The sequence below is a fragment of the Pleuronectes platessa genome, chromosome 24 (genome assembly GCF_947347685.1).
Source record: "Pleuronectes platessa chromosome 24, fPlePla1.1, whole genome shotgun sequence".
Lineage (NCBI taxonomy): Eukaryota > Metazoa > Chordata > Actinopteri > Pleuronectiformes > Pleuronectidae > Pleuronectes > Pleuronectes platessa.
Genome location: NC_070649.1, coordinates 8,533,062 through 8,551,288, shown reverse-complemented (window position 1 = coordinate 8,551,288; position 18,227 = coordinate 8,533,062). Strand labels below are relative to the sequence as shown.

At 40.5% G+C, this 18,227-nt stretch overlaps 1 protein-coding gene across 9 annotated transcripts in view; it reads left to right on the top strand.

Annotated features, from left to right (window-relative positions):
- nlgn4xa (neuroligin 4 X-linked a) overlaps positions 1-15,361 on the top strand; it is a 68,213-nt gene extending 52,852 nt beyond the window's left edge. For 6 of the 9 annotated variants that reach the window (XM_053417202.1, XM_053417203.1, XM_053417205.1 and 3 more), the window contains 3 exons: positions 6,297-6,482; positions 9,109-9,898; positions 14,467-15,361. In XM_053417202.1, the coding sequence (XP_053273177.1) occupies positions 6,297-6,482; positions 9,109-9,898; positions 14,467-15,361 (1,871 nt within the window). Of the gene's footprint in view, positions 1-6,296; positions 6,492-9,108; positions 9,899-14,466 lie in introns of all 9 variants that reach the window. The other 3 variants (XM_053417209.1, XM_053417207.1, XM_053417210.1) reach the window with 2 other exon arrangements.
- The last annotated feature ends 2,866 nt before the right edge of the window (positions 15,362-18,227 follow it).

Here is an 18,227-nt window from a genome sequence, read left to right as displayed (position 1 = left end):
TTTTTCAAGTGTGTAAATAACCATGTGTCACCACTGTTGTCTGAATTGGCCATCAGACGTCAGAGCTCTCGTCGGGCAAATACACAAGCCTCCATCAATGGTGATTGTCTTGTTCCCATGCACAGGACATCTTTCGGTCAGTCTGTCTTCTCTGCAAAGGGGGCAAAACTATGGAACCTCTTGCCCACTAGTCTAAAACTAGAGACTAACAGCAACACTTTTAACAGAGAACTAAAACAACGGCTCAAATCAAATCAACAGTGCTCACACAAATAATTTACAACTGGTTATTGTTTGATCATGCTGCCTTTGTTCTCTACGTAGCCTATATATATATATATTCAACTCATTATATTGCTGCTCTGTACTCTACTGTATACTGCATTTTTACTCTTTTTAATTATCACTATCAGTTTTTTTATCAGTATTTGATCTTGTTTCTGTCTTGTTCAGTTTCTTTTGTTGTTTTCAAAAAGCCTCCTGTGGACAGGTGTTGTAAACTAGCATTTATGCTAATACACTGTAAACAATGCATCTGGTTCGTCCAATGACATTGTCATGTCCATGTCCAAATAAAATCTACATTAACATTAACATTAACATTAAATTGGAACTGCACAGACGGGGATTTAAACCTGAAGCAAACACATTTCAATTGTCAGGTCGAAATCGCTCGTGTCTCCAAAATGCCAACATCTAGTTGATCGGTGAGATGACCACATCAATTTGGATCTTTTTGGAATTCACCAAGCTGTCTAACAGCCATTGCACCAAAACTAAAATTGTGGTTTTGACTAATCCCCTCCAATCACGCATTTGAAGCTGGATCACAAAATAAACATTAGAGGAAGAATGGTCACAATCAAAGCAGTATAGATCAGTATAGTGTACTTACAATGGAATGTGTGTTCAAGGAAAACCTTAGATATGCTGATGATATAATTTCATTGAAATGATACTTTAACCTTAAGGTCACACAGTGTAACTTCAATGAAGGAAGTTCCACTTAAGGTGAATGGTCTAAAGTTGTAGTCACTTATCCATCCTGAGTCATGGATAAGTGTAGGGCTTACCTCAACCAGGAGCTGTGAGTAGAGAGAGGATGTGTGTGTATTGTTTTTCTATAATATATTGATAATTATGTACAACAATCAGAACAATAATAATAAGTTGCAGAGAGCATAAGTCATATATTATGTTAACAGTCTGACCACTACGATAATAGTCTTAATATTACAACAATAATTATAGAAAATAATATTAATAGTATTATAAGATCATTTTGTAGGGTGGGGGAAAAGTGTATTAATACTTAGAATTGTCTTGCCACTGCTAATGTAATTTATAATAACATCACCAATAATAATGTCATAATGGTTATTGACATTAAGTCGGGTCCCCCACTTTGTGAGAAAAAAGTTCTACTATTTTGATGGTTTCAAATACGTATTAAATAGCAATTATTTTGGTGACCTGCCGCATCATGAATAAAATTAATATTAATAATAACTATTATAAGAATAGGTAAATAGTGAATCGAGCAAACCTCACAAAACAAAGCTTTCAGTTCAAGGGTTCAAAATCAATCAGCAGCGACTCCTGCCACGGTTCAGTCCAAACCTTGTGCTTGTGTCCACTGTGTGCTTTTCATGACTGACCTACATTAAGCCCCCAGCCCCTGTCAGGGCAGCATTAATACAAATAGCGGAGGGAAGGGATTATTGCCCCCCCACCCCCACCTCCTCTGGAGCAGAGGGAGTAATGCTGATGATGAAGCGCTTCCTCTGGGCACAGAGAGAGATCACAGTGTCACTAACAGCACAGGAAAAATCTTATCTGGAAACAATAATAAGATTCAGTTTGAGATATTGTCCGGAAAATATTAAAGCTGTTATATCCTTTGTGTCTGGTGCGTTTGAAATATATGTTTTTTTTGGTTGGGACATACATGTTACATGCGAGTCATTGATTTAGTTGGATGGATACACTACACAAATCTGCATAGGGCACTAGAATCCATCGGGAAGCTGTGATAAAGTCACATGATTTATTTCCATTGAGCTCCTGACGCATAGGTCAGGAGGCAGGAAGAGAGAGAGACATGTATATGTTACGTGTATTAAAGAGAGTGACATTTATATGGTATGCATGTAAAAAAGAGTGGCATGTATATGGTATGCATTTAAAAGGGAGTGACATGTATGTGCTACTCATATCATTGTGACCTTCCTATATCATTAGGGAAACAGCTCTGTCAGCAGTTTATAGGACACGGTCCTGACTCAACTTCACTGAATACTTTTGCTCAGAAAAAACATGTCAGTGTACCAGGATGTTTTTGATGTTGTACTGTTAGGAACATGCAGTACAGTCTTCTGTGATTCCGGAGGTAGCTAGATGACAACATTACGCATCGAGGATAATCTTCTGGTAGTAGTTTGACGAAAACTTCCGTGTAACTATTGGTCGGATGCATCTGGGAAGCTAACCTGAAAGTACTTCTTTGTTTTACTGATCACTAGATCACTTTTGCACAAGCTGTGAGTCACACATTATGGGCTTCCTCAGCAGATGGTGTCTCCTCAGTTGACTTTGAGATTTTTCGTTTTTGTGAAATATCTAAAAAGTTGCATTTGCAGCATGCCAAAGGGAAGAGTCACATGTTTATGGATAAGAATGATTTCTGGATGCAGCCGATTAAATGCAACATCCATACAGTTATCTCAACCTCAGCGGAACAAATCCGTGCCTTTTCAAAATGTTAAATATGACGTTGTGTGACATTGAAAGAACTGCTCAAATCTGTCCTCCTTATTTTTCAGCTTTATGTTTGCCTGTGGGTTGAGGCTCTTTAGCTCTCTATTGCGTTACACTCAACAAGCATTTGTGGCTATAAGTAGGATTGTGTAACAATTTAATGGAATTTCATTTTATTTCAATTCCATTTTATATGTACAGCACCAAATCACGACACATATTATCTCAAGGCACTTTACGTAGTGGGAGAGAAAGAGAGAGCACAAACTATGGAAGAGAAAAAAAACAAAGTTGTGACTTGTGTGTGTGTGTGTGTGTTTGTGTGTGTGTGTTTTACGGGAGGGTCCACCTGATTGTGATTGTTTAAATATGATCTAAACATTTAAATTTTACATGTGAGTCAAAGTATAAGATAGCGTGGCACAGGCATCTATTTAAATGTCTTAGTCTTTTTTTTGTTGTATTAAGAATAGGCTGAATATCCATCAACAAAAGCACAAAGCAATTGCAAAGATAGCCCTGGACTCCTAAGGGTTAATCAATCCAAAAGTTAGGGTTAGGGGAAAGTCTTACAGTCTATGAAACCTAACATCTGGTGTTACAAGTTTGTTCGTGGAAGGCAGATGAAAGGCCGATGAAAGGCACTTGAAGAATTAGATAGATGACAATAGATGATCGGCAATTGTCAGCTACTCCTGTTGTTGCCTCCAGTGTTATTATTATACACGGTATGAGTTGAACCTGCTTGTTTTTGCAATAAATGGTAACAGCGTTGAATGGATACAATTATTAAAACCTCCAGTAAGCACAGGTCTCTAGAATTGAAGCACTTCCGATGTGTCACTGTGAATCAAGACCCCCTGTGGAATATATGTGCAGATATTGTATGCCACACTATACCTGCACATTAAGGCATACATTTCCTCAAAGATTAAAATATTGAATGAAATAATGACATGAAATATTGGCAATATATTGATTTGTAGCATGTAGCGTTGGGAGCATGGCAACTGAAGTATGACTGACCTCTGACGGGTTTGTGGACAAAGTCAAAGTCACATCCGACAGTGTTCTGATGTTTTTAAGGAGGCCTGATTGCGCTTATGTTAGCTCCACTCACTGACACGTCAAGGTAAGATTAGCTAAACAGCCTGGCCTGATGTATAGAGGTTAGAGGAACAGATTGACAGGATGCTCAGGAAGTTCGCTGCAGAGTCACAGGAAGAGTGCATCTCCAAAGGTTTGTCATTCAGTAGATAAGCTTGAAACAGTGGCATGCTCGAAAAAATGCTATAATAACACAATAGTTACAAGTGTGTCAATACCGGACTTGCTATATGAATTATAATCACCGCAGTTCAAAATCTCTCTTCTTAAAATCCAACTTTTGACGCAAAGTGACAATCCTGCACAGGTTTATTTTATCACATTTATATTTCTTTTTATTCTTAATTTTTTTGGTTCTTTTTTTAGGCCTCTTTGGTTTCAGATGAGCCTGTTCTTTGGACGTCCACGGTGTGTCTCCAGGCGACAGGCTTAGTTATGTATGCACTCTATTTTCGGAAACATGGCGCTTTGAAATGAAGCTTTGACTAATCTTCACACGTCCCGGGGTGCACCTGGTAGGCATGCTTCTCTCCCCGGCTCCTTTGTGGTTTCGGTTTGAGAGGAGATGGGAAAACATGGGGGAGCAGAAGAGAAATGAGTGAGGGTGAGGGAGGGGGGAGGTGGAGTTGGGAGATGAGATGGCCAGGGCCTGTTGGTCATTCTACAGGGTGTATGAGGCTGCCAGAGGCCTTGTAATCCCCCCCCTCACACCCCTGCCCTCCATCCCCTCTCTATCATCTCCTCCACCTCACCATGACAAACCGGATCTGCTCTTTATCAAACAACCTCAGGCTACCTCTCCCCTTTTTCCTCCTTTCTTACCCAGCGGTCCTCATCCCATTTGTCATTTACACTGCCTCGGTCTTGGTCAGCTCACAGGGACAGACTGTCGCTGCCGGGTTTGGCCGCCGAGCTCTCAGGCCTGGCAAGGAGGAGCCACCAGTTCCCCCAGTGGCATCATTTAGAAAGCCACTTAATGGGTTTAGGCGCATTTGCTAATTTGTCAACAAGTTTTGGATGTGGAACCCACCTCCAGGCTGGTTGGCCTGGCACTTGACTGAAAGGGATCACCACTGGCTGACAATTTCTGGAGCCATGGGTGAAATCAAATTAAAACGGTGCGTGTTGGTGCTTAAGGCTGCAGAGCTTCATGCTGAATGGCTTACAAACAAGCTGATGTACTGATTAATTATCAGTATTGTCCTGAGTCTCAATGGAGACAGATTCAGGGCCGGATTTGAGTGGAGCAAAGAAGATAGGAGATGCAATAAATTAACCTTTTCTCTCATTGTTGTTTTGCGGATGATCAAATCTGTCCTCGGATTTCTCATCCATAATTAACATTCTCTTCACTGTTAAGGTAATCTTATTCTCACGTTGCCATTGTATGCCAATTATTGCCACCGCATGTCAAAGCAATTTCTCAGATGATTTACCACAGGTTGATTAGGTTTCCAACTCTTTGTAGCACACTTGGTATTTGGTTAAAAAATGGGGTTTATTCATAAAATAGGAGGAATTTCGAATCTTGGATTACATTTTTTTTCTACTACTGTTAATATCTGTGTGTAAAAAGGGAATTACGTGCAAACCATAACAATCAACCGTTGTTGTAAATTCAGAAGGTAGATACAATGTCCAATGAAGAGTTCACGTTCAATCTCCATTGAGATCATTTCAGCATTTGCCAATTTCCTCCATTATCTGTCGGTTTGTGAAAAGTCTTATAAAACACTGAATTAAGCCTTAAAAGTATTGCAGTATTAAAATTACACCCTAATGATGAGTTTCTGCAGGCACACCACCGGGAAGATCCGCTCAGAATTGGGTAGTTAAGAACACAAAATGTTTAATTTCAAATCCATCCAATTTACGCTGCTTTGTTGGCCCAGGTCACATTCCCATAATTAGTTATTAGCATTCTTGTAATATTCTGCTGACATGATAACAAATTTGCAGCAGAATTAACGTGAGTTTGTTCATCTGGTGTCTGGAGGCTCGGTTATCCAACTGAATACTGAAGTAAAGTTTTGCACTTCAAACAACTGGCTACATAAAAGGCTGTCACCTAACGGAAAAAGCTTGGTAAAATGGTTGTTTAAAGTAGCTAAGCACAGCTCGAATGTATTAATAGACCCATTATACCCTTGGAACCTATTAAAACATTTTTTTGAATATTGTTATAAAATAGTGAAGACAAGCCAGATAAATTTAGATGAGGGTGATGATCCTCTCTTAATTTCATCAATTCATCTCTTGAACGGTAATGATTAGGGACAGTTTAGGCTCAGGAAAGGAAAGAATAGCTGGAGGATAATAGAGAAATGGTCTATCCACTTTTCTCTCAGGTTTACATCAAACCAAATCACCAAAAGCCTTTCTGAAGTCAAGTTGAGATCACTTATTTCCTCTGTTTGTTTCCATCAATCCAGGTTTTCTGAGCACAGGCGACCAGGCAGCCAAGGGCAACTATGGCCTGCTGGATCAAATACAGGCTCTCAGGTGGATCAAGGAAAACATCCAGGCCTTCAAAGGAGACCCAAAGAGAGTGACCATCTTTGGCTCTGGCGCTGGAGCATCGTGCGTCAGCCTGCTCACCCTCTCCCATTACTCAGAAGGTACGTCAAGTCGCTCTCAGGCATGCGGAGGAGCACAGATTTGCTCACAAGCAAAGAGAACCTTTCATTATTTTTGCAGAGTTTGCTGTATCTGCTTCCATGCTTTGATACAGTGCGGGTGTTACATCAGGAACACGTTTCAAAGTGAGCTCTGGGATGCTAGTGTTGTTTGATTCAAGGGAGGTGTGATGAGCAACATTTAAACTCGAGTGACACCGAGTATTTTTGATCTCAAAATCCAGTTTAAAGCGATGGCAAAGGGAAGTCGAGTGTGATTCACATATTCAACCCTTCAAAGATTGAGCACAAACCTACATGGAAGCAGAATCAAATGCTCTCCTCTTAGGTTCAATTCATTTTTTTAAATGTATATAGTACCAAATAATAGCATACATTATCTCAAGGCCCTGTTGGATCCTGCAGCTCTAGAGAAAGAGGTTTTATCAGCCATGCCTTATCGTGAACATATTCATGGTCATACATTTTATAGATATTAGCTAATCTCTAAACTTTGATTTTCATAGTCTAAAGTGGATTATATTGACCTTACTATTAGTTCCAACATTAGGAAGGCATTACTACTGAGACACAACAAATATATTCCCTCTAATTTCCCCCCTTTTAATATAAATAACCTCACAACCTTGGCATTAGCACCGCCTTCACGAACTGTCAGTTCAGTAAAATCCGTATTGTAAAATCTGATCTCAAGAAATTCACCTAAATAAGAGCTATATTGTGTGGTGCAAGACACTTTCCTTTAGATATCTGTAAATTCTGATTTAGTAACCACTTACGGCATGTTATGATTAGTTTGAAGTAACAAAGTGATGATTAAAAAATAACTTTCCAGGGTTATAAGATATATATATATATATATATAAATATGATATGATACGATAATCATTATAAAAATAATCAAATCTGAAACTTTGGTGAGGTAATAACTGATCTAATTATCATGGGGTAAAGTTAAAAATTAAGAATCTCAGATTCTCTAACAATATACATTTATTTTATTTGGTTGAAATAAAACAGCAGAAGCACAAAAGACACGTCCGCCCCAGGTATTTTACTTCACTAGTCAGTAAATCAAATTCCGTTCTCTGCTACTTTCTATCAGATTACTCGTGACAGTACTTTCCATCACCACATGCATGTGTTCATTCAACCATGCCTCCGTCTCTAAACATCTGCATTGAAGGAGAAGGAAGGAATGGGAACAGGGATCTGCATTATCATAGTGCATTTGTATTTATATGTATTATTAATGGAGGATATAAATAGAGGAGGCAAGACTATTGTAGAATTCTCTGACTCTCATGGAGAGTCACTAATGAATAGTTCTGTGCAACCTCAAATTTAAACAACAGGTGAAGAAAATCGCCTGACCCGTCTGTCGGAAAAAGAGGCGCATTTGGAGGATTGAATTTAAAAAATGCTGCTGCAGTTCCCAGTCCATTTTTCTCTCCATGTGGGACAAAGACAATCTTTGAGAAAAATGCAACTTCCTGCAAAATCAACCTTATTATATTGCTGCTGGAAGTTCCTTGGGTTTACCTTAGAGGCAAACAACTGGGCAGGAGATTTCCCATTTTCCTCTCGGCCTTGTGTTGCGGTTACTTGAACGGTTTCATCTTTCTTCGTCTTGTACCAGAGGGAATAGGAATGGCTTACTATACATTAATATAATGTTCTGATGGGCAGCCGTAATGACCGAGAGTCAACAGCGCTGTGCATTGCCAAGCATCTTTGGCAATGTATAATACATCACCATGAAGGTTACTGCTCCCTTAAGCATTTGCTCCTGTAACCTGGAGCTCTGTTGGGAAGCTGCTGTGGAGATGATACCATCAAGGCATTCGGCTTTAAACAAACTAAGGTCATAAAAGGTTCTCAGTCGCTCGGTGCGTATAGTTTTGTAGTTGACATCTGACTTGATGTTTAACTGATACTCGACTAGACTTACAGCGGCAGCAGTGAAACCTTGTATGCAGCTTTACAAAGCCTTGTGGGAAATGTCTTCATTATGCTCCAAACATACTTTTCAAGTCGGCCTGATTGAGTCACAACGTGTTTGCATGAGTATAAATAGCAATCTCCGAAACAAAAAAGAATAAACATAACTCCTGTGTATCTCGTGTACTGTAGCCTACTTGCTTATTGGCAGTCCATGAAGCTCGCGCTACCTATTCAGGGAAAGGGAAAGTGCCTGAGGAGCTGTTGCTAAACAAATAGAAAATGCATTTGGTTCATAAAGGACACACATATGTAACGTCTGCATTCTGAGTCATCCTTTCATTTGCTGAGAAATACGTTTATGCTGCTACGAAAGGAGAGAGAGAGATTTTTTAGTTGGACTGGGCTTGTGCAGCTACACAGAGGTGAAGCGCCGAATAATGTCTGTATATGAACGTCTACGCAACCTTTCCACTAAAGCTGGAAAATCAGTACCCAAATGGGGGAAATTTATATAATTTAGTTTCATGGTTATGCGATTGTCAAAAAAAATGCCATGCTTTTACCCAATGCAATGTTTTCTGCTTTTTACCTCACATGAAGCATTGAGTCTATGCTGCCAGAATTGTGTGTATGAGCCTTCCACTAATACCCGCTCCACTCTCAGATCTGTTCCAGAAAGCCATCATCCAGAGTGGCACGGCACTGTCCAGCTGGGCGGTCAACTACCAGCCTGCCAAGTACACACGCGCCCTGGCTGAGAAGGTGGGCTGCAACATGTTGGACACCATAGACCTGGTGGAGTGTTTGCAGAACAAGAACTACAAGGAGCTGATTGAGCAGTACATCACCCCCGCAAAGTACCACATCGCCTTCGGGCCTGTGATTGATGGAGATGTGATCCCGGATGACCCTCAGATCTTGATGGAGCAAGGGGAGTTCCTGAACTATGACATAATGCTGGGGGTCAATCAGGGGGAGGGGTTTAAGTTTGTAGATGGCATTGTGGACAGTGAGGACGGGGTGTCGGCCAACGATTTTGACTTTGCCGTGTCGGACTTTGTGGACCATCTCTATGGATACCCGGAGGGAAAGGACACCCTGCGTGAGACGATCAAGTTCATGTACACAGACTGGGCGGACAAGGAGAACCCGGAAACTCGACGCAAGACCCTGGTGGCTCTGTTCACCGACCACCAGTGGGTGGCGCCAGCAGTGGCCACGGCTGACCTCCATGCCCAGTATGGATCGCCCACCTATTTCTACGCTTTCTACCACCACTGTCAAAGCGACATGAAGCCCAGCTGGGCCGACTCCGCCCACGGGGACGAAGTGCCATACGTGTTTGGAATTCCTATGATCGGTCCCACGGATCTCTTCAACTGCAACTTCTCCAAGAACGACGTGATGCTGAGCGCTGTTGTCATGACCTACTGGACTAACTTCGCTAAAACAGGGTAAGCACTCAATTCCCTTGTCCTTTTCCTTTCTTGCATTTTTCTCCAGGATGCACTATCACTTGTCTGAGAATTGGTTCACTCAGAAATACACAACCATTAGTATTGAATTTGCATCTAAACGCTCACCTCGCTCTTTCCTTAGGTCACAAGCGAACACATTGACTCAAACACATACAGCTTGAATCTTTACAACTTCAGATTGGCCATTAAAAATAAAAATCCACTGTTAATATAATAACATCAGAACTTGTCTCCTGATGTACTAACTTACAAAAGTATTTGTTAAGTATGCACGAAAGGTTCAGTCGCTCAATTTATTCATGGGAATCCCAATCCTTGTTCCCTTTCAATGCGACCAACAGTGATTACAGAAGACTAGAAATAAATACCCCAATAAACAAAACTATGGATGAAACAAGAAATAATTATAATTGTTTTTCAAGGGAAAGAGGGCAAAGAAACCATTTAAATCAAAACACATTAAATTAGCATGAGAATTAAAATAAAATCATTGTCGCACCTTCCATGTTTCTGGCTGTGTTCATATGTGTCCTGATGGAGAGAGAGAGAGAGAGAGATCACTGTTCAGTATGTGTGACAGCTGATCTACATGTACATGTATCTTTTAAAGTCCTCAGAGGAGAGGTAAATGTGGATAATTCTTTTGTTTCACATACCATGGGATTATGAATCTGGGTGTTTTTAGCCAAGTCATACTGATAAATGCACTTAAAGGTGTATACATAAAATCTTGATCAGCTTCATAGTTTGTAGGCTGCTCTCTGTTTCACAGTGATTGGCTGATTTATAGACATTTTGGGAGGACTCTATAATTCCTCGCTGCTCTTATTCCAGTTTGTTTCCAATAAAGCAGCAACTGACGGCAAATGAATCACTGGAAGTGTTGCCATCTTTCAACTCTCCCCCACTCTTTACCAAGTCCCTCGGAGTGAATCGCGCCATATTGATGTCTAGAAACTTTTTCCTGATGGGTTACAAAGGAAATGGATAGTTGGGCACAGGGCAGATGAGTGTGGTTTTGTGTGGAAGTATGGGTTTGTGCCACCGCAAGGCACAGAAACAAGGTTGTAAAGACTGATATATTGATGTTAAACCGATGTGTTTGATCGATATCATTTTACGATATACGTCTGAAGAAGGACTCACTATAGACTTCAATTGGGTTTGATTCAACTGCTACACAATTTAACCCTGAATCTCCAAAAGTGTTTTGTGGACTCAAACACTTCAAACACTGACTGTTTAAGTGCAAGGGCCTGGTACACTGTCTGCGGACAACTCTAACTGTGACACCTGGGTAGATTTCTCACTAGCAATCCATATCGAGATCTACTCAACCGTAACCCAACGTTCGAATCGAGTAACCCAACCACAATATTCATGAGATATCAAATGTTTCTTATGCAAGAATAAATTATACACACAAGACCTAGTTTCGTCAGATTTGCGAAAGCAGTCATGCTCAGTTTGAACGCTCGCCTGCGCTAAATATGTTACTAAGTGCCAACATGTCAATACATCAGAAGTTCCTTTCAAATTCAGCTTCTTAAAGGATGGTAGCCTGTCAGCGGAAACTACCACATGCACTATGAGAGAGGGAATAGCTCACTGCTTCCTCCACAGCGCAATTACACTATGCCCAAATAAATATATTTTTCTGATCAAAGCTCCTAGAGAAAATTGGAGCTATATTATATATGAAAATTAACTGTCTTCCTACTAAATGGTCTTGATTATTTCCGTGGATAGCATCACGGATGTTGCCGCAAATTAGCATTATCGTCTAATTATATTTTAGGTGGGAATGTTGCTGGCTCCACCCATAACATTATGATAGATCTCTGCGTATATAGTAGCTGCATGGGGAAGGGGTGGTTGGTGGGAGGCAAATTAGAAAACTGAGGAGAGGTAGGAATAATTGTTTCTTTACATATTGTATTAACACTTTTCCATATGTGCCTTGTGTTGACCGTACAAATAAAGTGAGACACAAAAACCCCAAACAAATGATTTGCTGTAATTTGAAATCAAGATATTTAATAAATAATCAAATAAAACACCAGAATAAAGTTTAAAAAAAATGTGTGGGATATATAGAACACTGAATGATGGAATTAATCTACTACAACGATATGGAGTGGTAGAAAGTAGAAAATGGTTGTTCATTTAAAAGTTAATAAATTATTAATACTTAGCCTCCACATTTAAATATACACATATCCAATATACATTTATAACTTATCTGGTGTCAGATGGTACATAACACATTATACATATCGTAAAAAAAGCATCTGCTCCACCACTCTGGTGACAGGTATTTTAACTGTGATATTTCTGTTTTCATACCGCTGTCAGATTGTGGAGCACAGAAATAGAACCGATAGCAGGAGTTACCCTTTTTAATCAACAGATTGGAGGCATGATGGGAACATATGCAAGCAAGGCATGTAGTATTCAGTTCAATTAGCATGTAAGGCCTGCAGCATTTCTCTCTTTCATTTATTTTCCTTTTTTCTTAGCAAATAAGCTGCAAAGGGGCGGCATATTGGTCAAGCATATGCTAGAACTGAGATAACAGGAGTTAAGTGAAACCCCTCCACATTTCAGCAGTGTAGTGTGTACAATTCCATATGCAGCCACCAGTTGGAGGACTGACAATGCTTTGTGGCTGAGTCCAACTGGTAAGAGGCTTATTGAAGTGGTTGGAGGCCCCCAGAACATACTGGAGAGACTATAGAATGTTTCTCTCTGGCCTGGGAATGCATTGGGATAAGGGACTGAAGAAGCTGAGGAGAAAACTCTCACAGTCGACCAAACTATAGATAAATGGTGTTAACCAGACTGACATGTATGGAGTCAGTTCAGTGGCTCTGACTGAATCGCTCCCCGCCTGGAAACACTAAGCTCACTCGGGTAGGCCTCTGGAGGGAAAAGGAAGACTCGAGGTTTACAGGGCGGATGCGTTGGTGGATGCGGGGCTGAAGGACTGCTATATGAACAGTAACAGCCCTAGTAGCAAGTTTCAGCATAGCTAAAGGCAACGCTGCTAAAGAGTGAACAGAGCACTGACAGTATGCCACAATGACCCAAAAGGGTGAATGGCATGTGCCGTAAGAAGATGTAGTCATCTCACATAGTCTCACTTTAACATTTTTCAGGGTCAGCTATGTCTAAGCCATTTTCAGACATGACCTTCAGATATGGCCGGACAATTGACAATAGACGTTTAAGAAATTAAAAAACAGCATGCTATTATACTCTGAAAGACAGAAAACAGTCCAGCATTAGGCTGTTTAAAGAAACACTAAACCTTACATTCTCAAAAGCTTCTATTTCTTTTTACTTATTGAAAGTGCATTTAATGACTCTGAAACTGTTAAAGCTACTTTATCTACTTTATCTACTCATTCCTGAGTTCGACCCACTGTGTTAACCTTGAAAACATGTCTGATAGCATTTGGTCAAATAATGTCATGAAACCTCCTCTCTGCAGTAACCATAAATGTGGGCTTGTGAGTGTGTCTTAATGGGCTGGTTATAATAGCCAGCTGACACATGTAGTTACACAATTTTATACAATATATATATAGTAGGGGGTCCCTGCTCCATCTCTCCATCAGTTTGGGGGTCCTTACCTGAAAAACTTTGAAGACCCCTGCCCTATTCCATATATGTGCAGTATACTACACCACTACTTGGACAAGTGCCCATGTCTACACTAATCTATCCAAAACCATATTTCAGTAACACATGTGAACACACAAATCTACCCCCACTCATTGTTTGCCTCTCATACACTTAAGCATTCATCAGTGTTTCTGTGTGGCCCTCAAAATGCAATGCGTGACTCAAGACGAGTCCTCCCTATTGAGTATTTAAATATACAATCCCCCATTCACACAACAGCCCACACACGCGCATTTACAGACACACAAACACCCCAGTGTGTCATCTCCAAGGTTGTTGTCTAGCCTTTTCTCCCCCTCACCCCATCGAACATAATGGAATCACTGTCACAAAGACGAGAAAGGCAGATGTATTCCAATATACAAAAACGGTAAAAAAGAAAGAAAAAAAAAACACATGTAGTATAAAACAGAAAATTAAGAAAATAGAGAGAATACCTGTATGTACCATTGGTTTGTAGCATACTTTTCTATTCACCTCAAAAATCCATTAGATTTAATGTGAGGGAGAAGAAAAATTGAAGAAAGCCATGACTTTATTGAGTAATGACTCATCTGTAAATGTTACAAATTACTGCTAAGTGAATCTAATGGACAGTTATACTGCTGACTTGTATCATCGGGCTGCTTTAACATCTTTTGAAGGATGTTTTAGTTTTACAATAAATGCCTGTTATTAAAGAGGTAATTATGTTTTAAATGGTAATGAAGGAACATATTATAAAAGTATCCTCTTGATTATTTTGAGATGCCATGTATTCATTAACCAGCTTTCTGTCCAAAACTGTATAATATAGGTACATAGAAGTATTTGGTACTTGTATTTCATCTCTTCTCTATTGTGTTTTCCTCCTTCAGGGATCCAAACCAACCAGTTCCCCAGGATACAAAGTTCATCCATACAAAGCCCAACCGGTTCGAGGAAGTAGCCTGGACCAAGTACAACCCCAAAGACCAGCTCTACCTCCACATCGGCCTCAAACCTCGAGTCCGAGACCACTACCGAGCTACCAAGGTTGCATTCTGGTTGGAACTAGTACCGCATCTCCACAACATCAATGAATTCTTTCAGTATGTATCCACCACCACCAAGATACCCCCACAGGACACCACCCCCTACCCTTACACCAAACGGTTCCCGAACAAAATCAACTGGCCATCCACCACCCGTCACCCGGGGGTGCCGCCCGCTAACACAAAGCAAACCACCGACCAGCGCAAGAGCGGTGACCTGACCGACGAGTCCACTGTGGTGATCGAGACCAAGAGGGACTACTCCACGGAACTCAGTGTCACCATCGCAGTCGGAGCCTCGCTGCTCTTTCTGAACATCCTCGCCTTTGCCGCGCTGTACTACAAGAAGGACAAGCGGCGGCACGATTCCAACCGACGTGTTCCCACCCCGCAGCGCAACTCCGCGCCCACCAGCACCCCGTCCACTGCCAACGACGTGGCCCACCTGCAGAGCGAGGAGCTGATGTCGCTGCAGATGAAGCAGCAGCAGCTGGAGCTGGAGCACCACCACGAGTGCGAGTCCCTGCAGGTCCACGACGCGCTGCGCCTCGCCTGCCCGCCCGACTACACCCTCACCCTGCGCAGGTCACCCGACGACATACCCCTGATGGCACCGAGCACCATCACCATGATCCCAAACTCACTGGCTGGCATGCAGCCTCTGCACAACTTCAATACTTTTGGAGGCAGCCAGAACAGTACCAACTTACCCCACGGCCATTCCACCACACGGGTATAGCTCTGCTGAGACAGGAAGAGCGGTGGATTCCCTCTGGGCCGGCGACTTACCACACAAGGCAACCATTGTGTGAAGCACAGACTGCAAAGTCTCAGCAGATGCTTTTTGCTACCATGCCTTCTTGAAAAGTATAAATAGTATAAATTGATCATGAACTCATGAAAATATTCAATGTGAATGTTACTATAGTAATAACTCTATTTGGAGCTAAGTTTCATGGAAGGATATTGAGGAGTTTTACCAAAACAAAAGGCAACCAGGGGTTGACTGTTAATATTCTTATAATACAAGATGAACAGATTCCGAGTGACAGAGAAGAGACTTATTGTGCCATATAAACACAATCAGAAGACAGTGGCAAAAGTTGTTGAAAAGCAACAGTTGAACATCCGGAACATCACGAAAATATGATCCGTCATGCATCACACACCTGACTTAGGCACACAATTCTACACCCCAGCCTGAAATGTATTTATGAAAACTTTGTAAAAAAAGAAAAAAAGGAGGAAAAAAAGGTATATAGTTGTGTGTGGAAATTTATGGATTTAAACAAAAAAGAAAAAAAAAATTATATTCGAAGAGCTTCTGTTGTTTTCATTTTGGCTGTTTCCTTATTTTTTTTGCAGCCTGCTGTTTCGGTTGAGGTGCTTGTAAATATATTAGAACATCCTTCATTCTTTTTATTTCCAATAACAACCTGTGTTTTATTATTTTTCACACAATGACCAAAATGCGAACACAATCCCATCCTTAAAGAGTTGCACTTTGGGCGTCTGCAGGTCATCACATACGGTGCTGTCTTGTGCGTTGCTCTGTGTTCACTCTCGAGACATTGCATGTCCAGGACGAGCTCTACTCTATATTCTCAGACACGTCTCCTGTCTGAACGTGAGGACTGACTGGATCTCATCACCTGCTCTCATTCGGTTTTGCTTGCAGTACTTTTCGTTGTGGGCTTTTTCTGTCTTGCAATCTCGGCACTACCTGAGCTTACAGTGTGACCAGCAATGTATTATTTAGAAATAAAAAAAAGGCAGTGATTTTTTTTTTTTTTGTATCACTATTAGTTGGATATGTTTGTAAAGAAGTGTATGTTAGATATTTCAAATTGTCATATGCTAGCAATATGTAAAGTATTGTGCCAGGCTTGTGATATTTTGGGCAAAAGCAAGTGAATGTGTAAATAGTAATGATATTATTATAAAATTATAACAAAGTAACCATTAACTCTCTTTCTGTTTTGCATCCTAATATTAAAAAAATGGAAGTACATCCAGAAGGTTTTAAGCTACATTTGTAAATTCTATAAAAGATATATTCTTGACATTTGATCCCTAAACCAGTCAAGATAACAAGGGTTTTAATATAGACTTTTAAAATCCTTGGTTTGTCTTATATTTGTTTGCAGTTTTGCCTTAAGTGATGATAGAGATATTTCTGGCTGGACACCTGTATGAACTTTTTCTGCAACATTTTTAATAAAATATCACAGTATTTTCTAAAAACAGAATATACATAGAATTGGATTTGGTTGCATGATTTTACAGTGTGCGGTGTGTTTGAATGATGGTCTGGGATGTCAGTTTAATTAATAACACTCGAAATTTACTGAATGGTTTTAATCTCACCTCTCTGAAATTCAACTTTCCTCACACATTACACCCTCCAGCAGCACAGTGGGCATCCCCTTCTCGGTAGGATCCAGTTGCCATCCCCCTGTTTGGTTGCACAACAACTAGAAACAGGTAAATTATAAACTATGGAAAATAAGAGGTGCACCAGTCTAAATTGAAGTAAAAAAAAAAAAACTTGACAAGCTTAAAGTTAGAAGGGACACGAATGGAGTTGCATCCCACCTCTTGTAAAGCTGAATAAAACCTGCACAAATTAGGTTAAAAATGACACAACAGATAACTTGAGTTTCTTTTGTAAAGATTTTCATCGGGTTTTAAACGCAAAAACATGCTTGTAAATCCTAATAAACATCAGCTCATTTGTTTATTGTCACAGACCCAAATTTTAAGCCCATAATGGGAGCCGCTCTGGGTTAAATGTGACTTGGTCAGACATGACTACTAATGTGGTGATAGAATTCACCAAGTGAGACATTATTATGCGGGTAGTCCATTTCCCTTCATTCTTTGTGTGGACCATGAGTTATATACATTAGAAATTATACTCTACTGCTTAACTACAACTATATTGTGCAGGTTGGCTGTTTGTATTACAGCTTTCCTATGCTAATTTGGAAAGAATGTAGATTGAACGATCCAGCTGCATGGTGCCCATTGAGTTTGACTTAATCAATTCCAGCAATCTAGCAGTTGAAACGTATGAAACACCAAAATGCATCTGCAAACAGTTTAGTCTCTGCCAGCTAAGCTGAATTCTCTGGCTGTTTCAGCCTTGTGTGAATTGTTGTTGTGCTCACTGAGGGAAAACAAGACATGCTTTTGAGCTGCATATCAAAGAGTGCTGCTGCAAGGCCTACCCCTGACACTTGCATCCAGTCGCTAATCATGCTGTATTCAGTGAAACTGTCTTTAAATCACCACCACCACCTCCCTCCCCACTATTCAATCTATTGATCCCCTTTGCAACAAGCCAAGCAAATTAGCTTTTGACTTAAAACTAAAGTGACAGGGGGGGAAATTGAAATCTTTAATAGTTATCTCCAGCTACTGAGGCGCAGTGGATAGCTCCATGCAATCCTCTGTGACATTTCAGAAGCTCCCTCATAAGTTAAGGCTGAATGAATTATTTTCATAAGAACGTGAAAAACTTCCTTTCATTTGCAAGATAGTTTGATCCATTATACATAATCCACCCGATGAGCCTCGTAGATGAGGTGAAAAATATCCATTTC